The sequence below is a fragment of the Strongylocentrotus purpuratus genome, unplaced genomic scaffold, assembly GCF_000002235.5.
Source record: "Strongylocentrotus purpuratus isolate Spur 01 unplaced genomic scaffold, Spur_5.0 spur5_scaffold_4, whole genome shotgun sequence".
Lineage (NCBI taxonomy): Eukaryota > Metazoa > Echinodermata > Echinoidea > Camarodonta > Strongylocentrotidae > Strongylocentrotus > Strongylocentrotus purpuratus.
Window position 1 is genome coordinate 13,976,558 of NW_022145610.1, and position 12,078 is coordinate 13,988,635.

The window sequence follows — 12,078 nt, forward strand, 5'->3', positions numbered from 1 at the left end:
CCCACTTGTAGACTAGCTGGATAATACTTAATGATTTTGTCTATTCTCTCCATTTGAAAATATGTCAGGTTTATACAGGAACTGATCATAGAATAATGCAGCATTTTGCAAGATATCAGAAAGTCTCATAGGACTTTGCAGGATATTGCAGACCTACAGGAATTTTTGCAGCAAACACTGAACCGAGCAAGCAACGAAAAGGTAGAAAAACACATTTGATTTGAAATCCGGGCTACATTGTACCATATTGCAAGCTATACCAAAGTATCAATCTATTTCGTTCAGGATAATGTTCCACTGAGACTTTATCTCGCTTCACCGATTCGCTAATGTCTTGAAGGAGAGCGTCAAAAGATTTTTTTTTTAAAATTTAAACTCCTCCAAGCCGACACATTTTCTGTCTAATCATATGCATTCCCCATGTGAGGAGACCCTCAGACATTCGTACATAAACCAAAAAAAAATCTTTGACAAGCCTCTAAGGTCATTACAAATAACAACGTCTGCCTAAAATTGTACACAAATATAATTTTTAGTTATCATTATCATGTGACAATATAAAAGGAGGACATAATTAAACCAACTTGTCTTAGCTTCAAATCTCTCTGGCTATTATGCACCAGAATTGTGTATTCCATGCTTACATGCCAAGCAAAACCTTTCAGCAGTATTTGTTCAGCCTCTCTTTATTGCTTGTGTAAAAATATACTGAAATCGTGTAGATATTTTAAAACCACATGCTTTTAGACAAAATGCCTCTTTTAGATCCATACTTAACAGGAAAAATACTGCAACTATGATATGAATGAAATGCACGAAAAACTATATCATTGCTTCATTGTTTCGACTCACTCAAAGAAAATTTGAGGAATGGTTTCCTGATGCCAGTGATAGTGAAGGCGGGGTAGGTGATTCAAACCCTTGACCCTTGGATTGAGATACTCTTTTCACACTGGCAATATTTTGCTTAACCCCGTACTATAGGTGGGGTTAAGGGGGGTCTTAGCCCCACCTATAGTACGGGGTTAAGCCTATTCCACTTTCTGTTCAGACTGGTTTTTACCAAAGTGGGCTAAAGTTGGCTAACCCCACCTATAGTACGGGGTTAACTAACCCTGCAAAATAGCAGGGCTAACTCCGCAATTGTGGTGCTAACTCCTGCTAACCCCGCAATTGCGGTGCTAAGCAAATGAAAGAGAACAGAAACGAAAAATAGTCCGGTACTACGCAATGGTGCGTATCGCAGCTGGCCAGATGCGAAGTATGTCCAATCATAACATTCACGATATCCGGGGTTAACGAAATGCAGTGAGAACAGCAGGAATTTTCTTATTCCGGAATAGGCGCTAGTACGGGACTAACAAAAGCGTGTGTGAAAAGCCAAAAACCAGTGTGAAAAGAGTAAGAGTCAAGTGAATGAACCACTTTACCACCCTAGAGTGTAGCATGAGGCCCCAGTGCATGACTTTTAGGCTTCCTGGTGCCAGAGATGGTGTAAACGGGGTAGGTGATTTGAACCCTCAACTCTTGGATTGAGAGTCGAGCGAATGAACCACTGTACCACGACACCTCCAGGCCAGCCCTTAGAGTGTGGCATGTGGCCCCAGTGCATGACTTTTAGGTTTTCTGATGCCAGAGATGGTGAATGCAGGGTAGGTGACCTTTCGTGAGGTGTACTTGGTGTGAGGGTTGTAGTAGTTTGGGGCTGGCGTGATTTCTGTTGAGGCAAAGCATAACAAATCTCGAAACATTAAGCACTGAAAATGAATTCATGAACTAGAGCAATAAAGGTAAATCATTGGTGAAGATGGTGAAGATGGTTCGGTAATGGTTTATTTAAACATTTGTTTGCAGCCACATGGGCAAATTGCAGAAATGTGTACAGCATATAAAACACTTGATCAATCGCCAGCTGTTACAAAATCAAGATTTCCAATAAATTGAGGAGATTGCAATTTAAATTTCTAAATAAGCAGGATGAGTATAACACAAATTCTACTTTAACAGATAATTTGTGAGCATATAATTCAACTTTGAACAAAAGCTGCACTTCAGAGTAACTTGGAGCGGGGCTCTTAATCGACGGGGAGTGGGGGGGGGGGGGTGGCAACAATTACAAGATAACCTTTGTTTCTTGAACAGCATTATATACCAATGATAATAGGGAAAGAACAAAAAGATTTACAAAATTGAGACTAATCGATTTTTCACATACTTACAAAATTATAAAACTGGGTAAGGGTATAAATGATTTAGTTAACTGTACATGCAAGTACAAAGCTAAACTCTTTATCCTGTACTTTATCATTGATGGCCAAGTTTTGCATGAAAAAAAAAGTTGATTTTAGGATAGACAGTGTTCTTACCAGGTGCTCCAAAGAGCCTGCCCCGGTCTAGCTTGGCCCCCATACTGAAGGCTGGAGCTCGACGGAAGAGTAAGGGATCAGATCTCTGACGGTGGTACTGGTCTGGTCCAGGCTCATTCTCAGACCCTAGGGTAATAATAGACATAAGAAGATATAGTACAGATATTACTAAATTTTATGTGCACTGGAAAGCCAATATTGTGGTGCTAATTTTGAAACCAAATTTATTTGAGGCCAAAAATGAAACTATGTGTCAAAAATTGAGTTGTTTTCAAAGTTTTCATCTTTGTTAAAAAAAAAAATTAACATGGAAATTGAATTATTTACAGGATTTGTATAATGAATATTCTTAAATATTAAGTAACTCCAGATATTTACTATGATATTGCAGAAAAACGGAGCGCAAAAAAGTGATAAAATGAAGGAGATATTGTCGTTTGAAAATGTGCCTTTTCGGAGAGCTCTACGGTAGGGGTCGAACCGAGTATGCCATATTAATGAAATAAACATGTTTTTGCACGCCTGCCGTTAGGCTGTATGATGCGCATCACAGTGTGCTTATCATCAATGTCCTTGAAATATGAAATTACAAGTACCGGTATTGCATCGCTTCTGAACTTTGAAGCATCAATATGTGGATTAACAGTAGCGCTGCATTGAGCTTGCATAGTGTTGCACATAACTAGCATCTCACTGCTGCACAAAAAGTGCATAGCCGAGCACGATCGAAAAAAAAATTAAAGGAGAAACATGTGACTTGAATACAGGTTTGCCATTGGCTACATTCTTGAACCCATCTTATAAACTGCATCAATCTTCAGGATTATTGTAAGAAGCAGTTGCATCCAAACCAACCTCCATTGTTAAAGATGAAGTTGAGTTGTGGTCATGCGATTGCATTATGAAAGAAAACGGTGTGGAACCGACCAGAAAAGGTTGATCATCTAGCATATAAGAATGTGTGTGTATTGCAAGGTTCTGGAATCATCAAAATGATAAGAAATTTGGCCAAGTCTTGGAAAAGTTACAAACACTTGCACAGAAAGATGTATATGGGACTACACAAACATGTGGCGTAAAAAGCCGGCCCCCCGATTTTTACGATGTTACATGCATATTTAGAATATGAAGGCATTTGAAGAGCCATGCTTTTCAGGGAACATGTCTTAACTGATGTTCTTCCACACTTGCATAATAAGAATGAGTAATGCTCACAAATTATTTTTCACCTCTTCCCAGAACTCAACCTTCTATTTAAAGGTATTGGGTATTAAACATGGCCTCAGATTCTTAAAAAAAATCCTGGATTTAGTTCATGCTGCAATCATAATTATAACCCTTTAGGTCATACATGAATCCCATGACTTTTACAAGCCAATCACCTGTCTGATTATCAAGATATCTATGATTGGAATTAGAAATTTCAGAATTTGTTTTCATAGTGGTTTTTATAACACTAGAGTCTATTGGGGGGAAATGAGTACCGGTAAGATGAAACCGGTCCCTCAAAGATTTTAAAAACTATTTTTGAGGCACTTCATGATCATTTTGAAGCAGAATTTTTTAGGTCTTCAATATTACACCATATCATAGACAATCTCAGAATTGACATAGTTAAACGATGCCTTTAAGCTTACCTCTTTTGTTGATGATGAAGTTTGTTTTTCCTCTCATGCTGAATGAGGGATAGTCTTTCTTATCAGGAACCTTCCTACCAACCATAGATCTCCCTTTACCATAGGCGTTGGGTGAGGGCCACTGTCAATACAAACACACAAAATGCACTTTATAAATCAAATGTAAAATTCAATTTGTTTGTACTGTGAAACTTAACGTTTTTTCAACTACAGTTAGTTTGATGTTTGAAGGTTTGCATGGTGGTATGAATAATCACGGTAGAGGTTTACGGTACACCATGTGTAAAGTCCTAGAAGGACTAAGGAAAGTGGATAGAAATTAGAAGTGAAAATAGAAACTCAAACCTCTCATCCTATCTACAACTTTCTGGTTTACAGTCCTTTTCAGGACTATACTCACTTCTGAAAGATACTCTTCCTTCCAACCTCCACTTTCTCGCCTTTCTATTTTCACTTCTAATTTCTATCCACTTTCCTTAGTCCTTTTAGGACTTTACACATGGTGTACCGTAAACCTCTACCGTGATTACAGTTAGTTTGTTTGTTTGTTTATTCCAATGTACAGGGTATGCACAATAAGCAACTGGTACTTAAAAGTTAATCTTCACTTCTGGCCAACAATCTTCTTTTCTTTTTTATTCTATTTCATTGTTTTTTTATCTTCAAGAAGAAAATGTGACTAAATTGGTGATTTGAATCAAAATTGATTTTGTTTTCAATTTTTTTTTATCATTTCTGGTGACAGAAATCTTTTCCATGAAACCTCCTTCAAGTGTGTGTGTTTTTGTTTCACTAGAAAACTTTAATAACTTTAAGTTAATGAAAACAATATCTACTATAGAACCCATAAATATCATTGCACTACCAACATGAATTGGCTTCTCACTAGAGACAAGTTTCTATAGACACGTTCACGCTAATGAATCTTACAATCTGAGCCCTGTTTCATAAAACTTGTTATCAGAAACAAATGCTAAATTTCTATGGCAAATTTGCCCTCAGCCAATCAAATGCCATGATTTCAGTAGCTTATAACATTTATTGTAACTTGTTATTGCTAGCATGTATGAAACAAGACCAAGATCACATACACAGTAGTACCGAAAAATTTCATTCTGCTTATGTAATAATAGTTTGTCAGGTAGTAAACATGATTAGATTTAAATACAGTAGTGAAAAGGCACAAAAGTCTTTGATATCACACTTACCCTTCTTTCAAATCTTGTCTTGACCGTGTAGTTGTCGTTACTGTTGAACCAAGTCTTGGAGTACGCTGTGCGTCCGCCACCAGCTGAAGAGAAAAACACCAAAAAGTAGTTGTGATGAATTCATGTCCTTTGACAAAGATGAAACTACCGGTACTCCACTAGCATTAGCAAGCTCAAGCATGAGATTTACAACTCAAGTTTTATTGTCTATTAATTTACAGTCTATTTGGAGCTAGAAGGGGGTTACTTTTATACTTCAACACACAGGGTAAACACCCTTCTGGCTCTGAACAGACAAATTAGTAATACAAAAAAAAACATTCTATTGAAGTTTTGAAGTTTGAAGTTTTATTTATTCCACATTTTACATAGAAAAACAGTTTATATTCTTTTTAATTTTTTTTTATATAGGCGTATATTATTATAAGAGTAGATTTCACACCAGAAAAAAATTAAAATTAAGTTACAAGCCATGTAAACACAGACAAAATATGTGCTGAGTGCTGAAGGGCATTATCATCATTAATACCGGTAGATACACAATTAACAAAGCATGAAACAAAACAAAAAAGAAATATTAAAGGATCTAGCTATCCTGGGCTTACCTCTCTCAGGAAACTTCATGCCAAAGGAATATTCAGGAGCATTATCTTCATACAAAGGCTTGTTTCTGGGAGAGTATAGACATGGTCCAGGCGTATCAAGGTCAAAGGGCATTGGGGGTCGGCTGTTGATGGCTTCGTCCAGACCTTCAAACAAACACAAAAGCAAAATTACATAGTGGATGATTTAATGTTTAGTACCGGTTTCTTTGTAAAAAGTGTGTACAGTATATACAGTGTGAACATACAATTTGTTTCTTTGTTTCTCAAACTATTGTATACTTTACTTAATTTGTTGATAATGATGATTAATGATAATGATCGATGATAATGATGATTATCAATAAAGCGATATGGGAACAAGTACAGTTTGTATTTGGTAAGCTTCTACAGATGACCAGGGCCCTGTTTCATAAAACCTGTTATCAATAACAAATGATAAATTTCTATGACAAATCTGCTCTCAGCCAATCAGATGCCACGATTTCAGTAGCTTATAACAGTTATTGTTACGTGTTATTGATAACAAGTTTAATGAAACAGGGCCCCGGGCCCTGTAACACAAATCTTAGCGAATGTAAATTTATTTTTGTGACTGACCGCATTGATCACTATAGATGCTATTAAAATGCTGATCAATTTAATAGTTAAGACTTTCATTCCCAAGAAAATCAATCACAAAAATCAATCGTACAATCAAACGCTAAGATTTCTGTAACGATCGAAGCCCTGATTACGGCAACGTATGCAACTGCAAATCATCATGTATTATCTATTGATTTCTTCTTCTTTCTTATCCTGATGGGATCCCTATCTAGACTGTTCTTGCACATCATAATCACTACTGATACCAGGGGGGGGGGGGTGAAACTAAATTAAAAGGCTGATCAATTAGTTAAGACTTTCACTCCCCAGAATGTTTATCTGGCACTTTATTACCCTAATGTACAAAAAGATTACTTCTTCATACCAAGAGAAAGATTTTTTTTTTTTTTTAAGAAGAAGATTTTCAATACAATAGTTACCCTAATGGACCCATGAGCTGAATGGATGCAAAAAAAAACTAGTTTCTGGCTCATTATCAAGAGCAGAATAATTTATTTTTTTTAAATAAAAAAATAATCAATTCCCACAATATTAAAGAATGTTAGAGGCAAGGAAAAATCCATTACAAATGTAAGCTTACCTATGGTTTTGTGGAACTGTCTCTCCTCATAGTACACACTTGCATCTCTGTTCTTCACTGCCTTTTTCCTGAATTAAAAGTAGGGAGATTTTTTTTGAAAAGATTTAGTGAAATGAGACAAGTGTGAAGCCTCATTCTACAACTGCCTGAAATTCCCTGACTGTGCCTTGATTTACAGTTGTAAGTGATCTTTCTCAAACTCCATGACTGGAAAAAAAGGGAAGACATTTTTCCAAGTTTTCCCCAATTTCAGGATAGCTGGAACTCACATAAAAACTGTATCATGTAACTTTGCACTAGTTTGGCCAAGAGGGATTAGACCTCCCTGCATGGTCACTGTACAGGTGGTTACATGTACATGTATGTCATCAAATCAGCTCTCAATTAACATGAGAAAAAGAGGATCATGGGGGACCAATGGTCACCGATTAGGTATTGTATGCTATATAGAGGGCGCAATTAGCCAAAGGTGGTGCACTGGGGCTTTAAAACAAAATATTTAGCATTGTTACCTAGCATTGACCATGACCGAAGACATCTTCATCACTGACGGGGGCAGCCTACTGGATGTTCTAGTCGACGCCCTTCTCTCTTCATCTATCATCATCTGGGCCTTGACGTGAGCAGGCGGCGATGGGATGCGAGCAATCTGGACCATGGACAGACTTGTCGCCCGGCTCATTGATTCTAGCTTTGAGTTTGAGCCACTCCTAGGATGCTGCTGGTGATGTGGAGCTATGGAACAAACAGGTGATAATAATAATAATAATAGTAATAATAATGATAATATGTCTAATTGTATACCCAGGGTAGCCTCATCAGTATTCAAACTGTTCTTCCCGAGGGCCCTGCAATCATTTCATTACCCCGGCTTTAACTGGTAAAGATAAAAGGACATGACTCAACAGCTTTGAATTTAAAGAAAGCTTGTTTAGAGCTTGTTTTTAAAAAGTAGGAAGATTGAATGCGTGTATAGAGTTCTGAAATCCTAAATACATGATTTGTGTAAGGATTTAATGCATATTCCCTCACAAGTCTTAAGAATTTGCTATAGCTAAACAGGCCTAACTGGCCGACAGAATTGAAATTCTTACAAAAAGCAATGGGAAAATAAAAGGGTACCCGGTATGTATCCTAAGAATTAAAAAAAAAAAATTAGTGGCAACATGGCTGACTAATAAGTTTTTGTTTACCGTATTTGATTTTGGGGGCTGAGAAAGTACTTTGCTAAGTTAAACTTCTTGAAAAAGTCATCGCAAAATGTAAAGTATATTTACACAAAAGCACTCTGCCTTAATGAATACTTCCAATAATAACATGTTTTCTTTTTTAATTAATGTTAGCATGTTTCTCATTTTAGTCTGTGCTCCAAAGTAAGCTTGAAGACATGTCAAAAAACACAATTTCCATGTGTCAGAAGAGCAGGCAAAGGTTTGAAGGTTTTGTTTCTATTTTAAGCTCAGGACAATATTCCCAGTAACTTTCAATTCTTGCATTATTAGTCCTACACCTAAGATTATGAGAAGACAGAGGTAGATAAGGTACTCACATCGGAGAGGGGATGGTAATATTCCATGAGCTTGGTTGGCTTGGGTCAAGAGTTCAATGGGACTGAGACCTTCAATCCTTCGCTCCTCTTGTAGTTGGAGAATATCGTGCCTAACCATCTCTGGCTCTATAGGAGGCAGCGGATCAAAATCACTCGCTAATATCGGTTGTTGTTGTTGATACTCTGAGTAGTTACCAGTTGTTGGATCATCTTCTTGGTTAACCGAAGACAAGTTGGGATCTGTCTCATATGGGATAGACTCTGAAGGATATGTTAGGTCTCGCGTATAATTTTCATCCTGGTTTTCCTCAAAATTTGTATTTTCGTCCTGTAAAGCATCATCCGTGTGAAGTTCTATATGACTGTCCACTGCTCCATCTTTTCCATCGTCCAGTTTTTCTTGTTGATCACCGTTACCATCCATATGAACCTCTACTCCCAACACATTATCTTCAGCCTCTTGGCTACCTGATTCATGGTGTTCCTGACTAGTAGCTTCTTCCATTACTGTTGCTTCCACAACATCCTCAGGAGCACCTGCTAGAAGACCTGCTTCTGCTTCAACAAAAGCATTCTCAGCCTCGACCTCTTCGGATTGAAGAACAGGAACATTCTCATGTGTTTCAGTCTCTTCTCCTTCCTCTGTTCCTTCAACCTCGGCAATAACCTGCTCTGTGTTGTCCTCCACAGTTGCTTCCAGGGTAATCTGAGGAGCACTCGAGTTTACACTTCTATGGACAACTTCCTCATATTCATGGACCGTTTCTTTCCGTGTTTCTTCCATAGCTTGGAGTACAGGGATATCATCGAATATCTCATCTCCATCCTCTTCTCCTTGTTTGGCCTCCAGATTCTGCTCAGCTGTGACCACTCTCGCATCCCCGGAAGGTGCTGTCTCTGGAAGAGGCTGCTCTTCTTCAACCGCTTGACCCTGCTCTGTCGTGACTATGTCAACTTCTTCTGAAGCCTTCTCAACATCAGGAACTGCTTCCTCCATGGAAGCAACATTTTCAGCAGTATCCAAGTCAGATTGCTCCTGCTCACCTGCTTGAGGTGTAGCTCCAGGAATGCTTTCAAGTTCATTGCTGTCTTGTGCTGCTGAAACTTCTTCTTCTGAATGATGTCTATCTTCTGCTCTTGCCATGTTGGTAGAGCTCCCAACGGCCTCTGTTTTGTTGTCCTCAGGTTCAACGATACCTCCAGTGTCATCATCTCCCTTATCAGCATCCACACCACCATCATCATCCCCTCCAGTCGGTGTCCACTGCTCCTCAAGCTCATCTTCATTCAGGACTTGGACTTCACTTGCAAAGGACACTGTGGTCACTTTAGAAGACACTACCTCATCCCCCTCATCTTCCTTCCTTGACCTTCTCAGCTCATCTGCTATATGGATTTCTCCTTGCTCTAACTTGTCCTCACTTTTCACCTCAGTTTCTCCCTCATCATTTGCATCATCCCGTTCACCTTCCCTTTCATTTCCATCTACATGTATGTCTCTCTCGGCTTGTTCTGCAGTTATCTCAGTCTCTTCATTTGGATGAGAGTCCCCTGCTCCCTTATCACCTTGCAGCGTGGTTTGATCTTCACTTACTCCTGCATCTTCAGCTGTCTTTACATCCTCATCTCCACTAACACGTTGCTCTAAGGTCACTTCCACATCGTCTGTCACCTCTTCACCTTTGACCTCATCCTTGACCTCTGACCCATCAACCACACTAGGTTGAGCTTCTGCTTCCATGGTGCTTTTAGGCTCCAGCACAGTTGGCGACAATCCTCACGTGGATTCCATCATTTTCGTTAACATGTGGCACCTGAACATGAGAAGCAAAAAAAATTATGCATATTTAGGTACTAAAATAGTGTATTAATCAACAGCAAGGGTCACGTCAGCTGATAAACATTTTGTCCCAATCAATTCATTGATATAAAGTGTGCATGGGTCTGCAACAGATATCTAGTAAAATGCAAACAACTAAAATAGTCCAAGGTTTTGCTAAATACAGCTACAGGTCGCTTTCGATGCCGGCGAGTCTGGCCAGGCTAGGAACTTTAGGGTCCTATAGCCTAGGGATATGCAAAATACAAGAAATTATGGCTCACATTTCTCCTAGAATGAAATTGCTAGGTCAATAGATCTAGGTGTGAATGAATTAATAAGTTTGCAGTTCATTATTTTAAAATAATAATATCAATACTCTCCCCTCAGTTATTCTTCTTGTTTGGTTGCATCTGCCTCCTTCCGGTTTAGAATTAGAGTCGAGATTCATGCAGATAGTTGACTCAGTGTATTTGGGTAGCTGAGTTTTACTATTTAAACAAGACCAAATTGGCCCGCCATGGCAATTTAATAACAAGAACTAGCTTAATTGGTAAACATCACGAAGGGTCGAAGGCGAAGCATTCAAAATATGATAATCACTAATTGTAGCTACAACAAATTAAAGTAGTACTAGTAGTCTATAACTGCATGTAAGTCTAAATATCAGAGGTATATGATACCATATACCCAAGGCAAGTCAATGTAAATCAAAGGTAAAGTGACCAAGTGAGTTCCATAATGTCCAACACCTTCAACGGCAGCTTGCAGCTGCCAATGCTCAGCTAGCACCATGCGTATTGCCAGACGGGAATTCACAGATAACTGTGCCTACAGCTCCGGGCAAAACGAGTTCCGAGGCGCGCTGACACTTGCAATGAACATGCATGCAAGTGCCCAAAAGTAAACAATGATTGTTTGTTTCTTGTAGGCTTTGTAGCAAGTGAACACAGAATAAATATTAATCACACATCACCTGTATCCTAATATTCACATTGATAGGCTATGAACATTTCTGAAACATTAATAAGATCAATATTTACATGTTCTTGTAAAGTTCTTCGGCTTTCCCTAGACCTAGCGAAACTATCATGCACCTGCGATGCAGCATGCAGCGTCGCCGCGGGTTACCAAGGCAACATCGCTTGCACTCGTCTCGAGTTCGCGCATCTTGCGGTGCATGTGTGGCGATGTAGATATAAAAAAAAAAAACCTCTTGAACATGATATTTTGATTTGATGGTATGGCAAGACAGTGTCAAATGACAGGGGACGGGGCATATCCTGACCCCCCCCCTACTTTAGTGATGGGGCATCATGCATTTCCCCCACCATCCCAACTTTGGGGATCAAAACAATTTAACAATAGGCCTATAAGCTTTTTAAGTAATACACAAATTCTGCTTGTTGACTCTGCTATATATGCTCGAAATGTATGATAAATCATAATGCTAATTCCTTAACGAAAGTACTTCTCTATAGTTTGTAGTTGTACCACCATATGATATACTAAGTATATCTCTAAATAAATGCCCCCTCCCCCCCCCCCCCTCTCTCTCTATCTCTCTCTCTCTGTTTCTCTCTATATCTCACTCTCTCTTCCTATTTTCTTTCCTTTTTTTTCTGAACATCAAATAATATTTGTCCTTACTAAATATTCATCATTTTTAGACAGCTTTCAGAGAATATACAAGACCACCCAACTAAACTAA

General features: G+C 38.6%; 1 protein-coding gene across 2 annotated transcripts; it reads right to left on the reverse strand.

The window, feature by feature from the left end:
- Positions 1 to 1,378: 1,378 nt before the first annotated feature.
- LOC100889773 (midasin) lies at positions 1,379 to 11,526 on the reverse strand. 2 transcript variants are annotated; one of them, XM_003729531.3, is made up of 9 exons: positions 11,411 to 11,526; positions 8,549 to 10,362; positions 7,512 to 7,734; positions 7,000 to 7,067; positions 5,817 to 5,960; positions 5,212 to 5,294; positions 4,004 to 4,124; positions 2,367 to 2,492; positions 1,379 to 1,717 (listed from the first exon to the last, which is right to left on the reverse strand). In XM_003729531.3, the coding sequence occupies exons 2-9, from the start codon at positions 10,287 to 10,289 to the stop codon at positions 1,584 to 1,586; spliced, it is 2,640 nt and encodes an 879-aa protein (XP_003729579.1). In that variant the 5' UTR covers positions 10,290 to 10,362; positions 11,411 to 11,526; the 3' UTR covers positions 1,379 to 1,583. The 2 variants fall into 2 exon arrangements, with proteins under 2 accessions (XP_003729579.1, XP_011664338.1); XM_011666036.2 differs by having other exon boundaries at positions 11,344 to 11,480.
- Positions 11,527 to 12,078: the final 552 nt, after the last annotated feature.

Bases quoted from the DNA above. Each gene is read 5' to 3' on its own strand.
- LOC100889773 (XM_003729531.3), bottom strand. From the start codon at position 10,289: ATGGAAGCAGAAGCTCAACCTAGTGTGGTTGATGGGTCAGAGGTCAAG. The intron at 5,961-6,999 runs GTAAGCTTACAT...GTTTGTTTGAAG, and splicing joins ACAGTTCCACAAAACCATAG to GTCTGGACGAAGCCATCAAC. The intron at 2,493-4,003 runs GTAAGCTTAAAG...TTATTACCCTAG, and splicing joins CTTCATCATCAACAAAAGAG to GGTCTGAGAATGAGCCTGGA.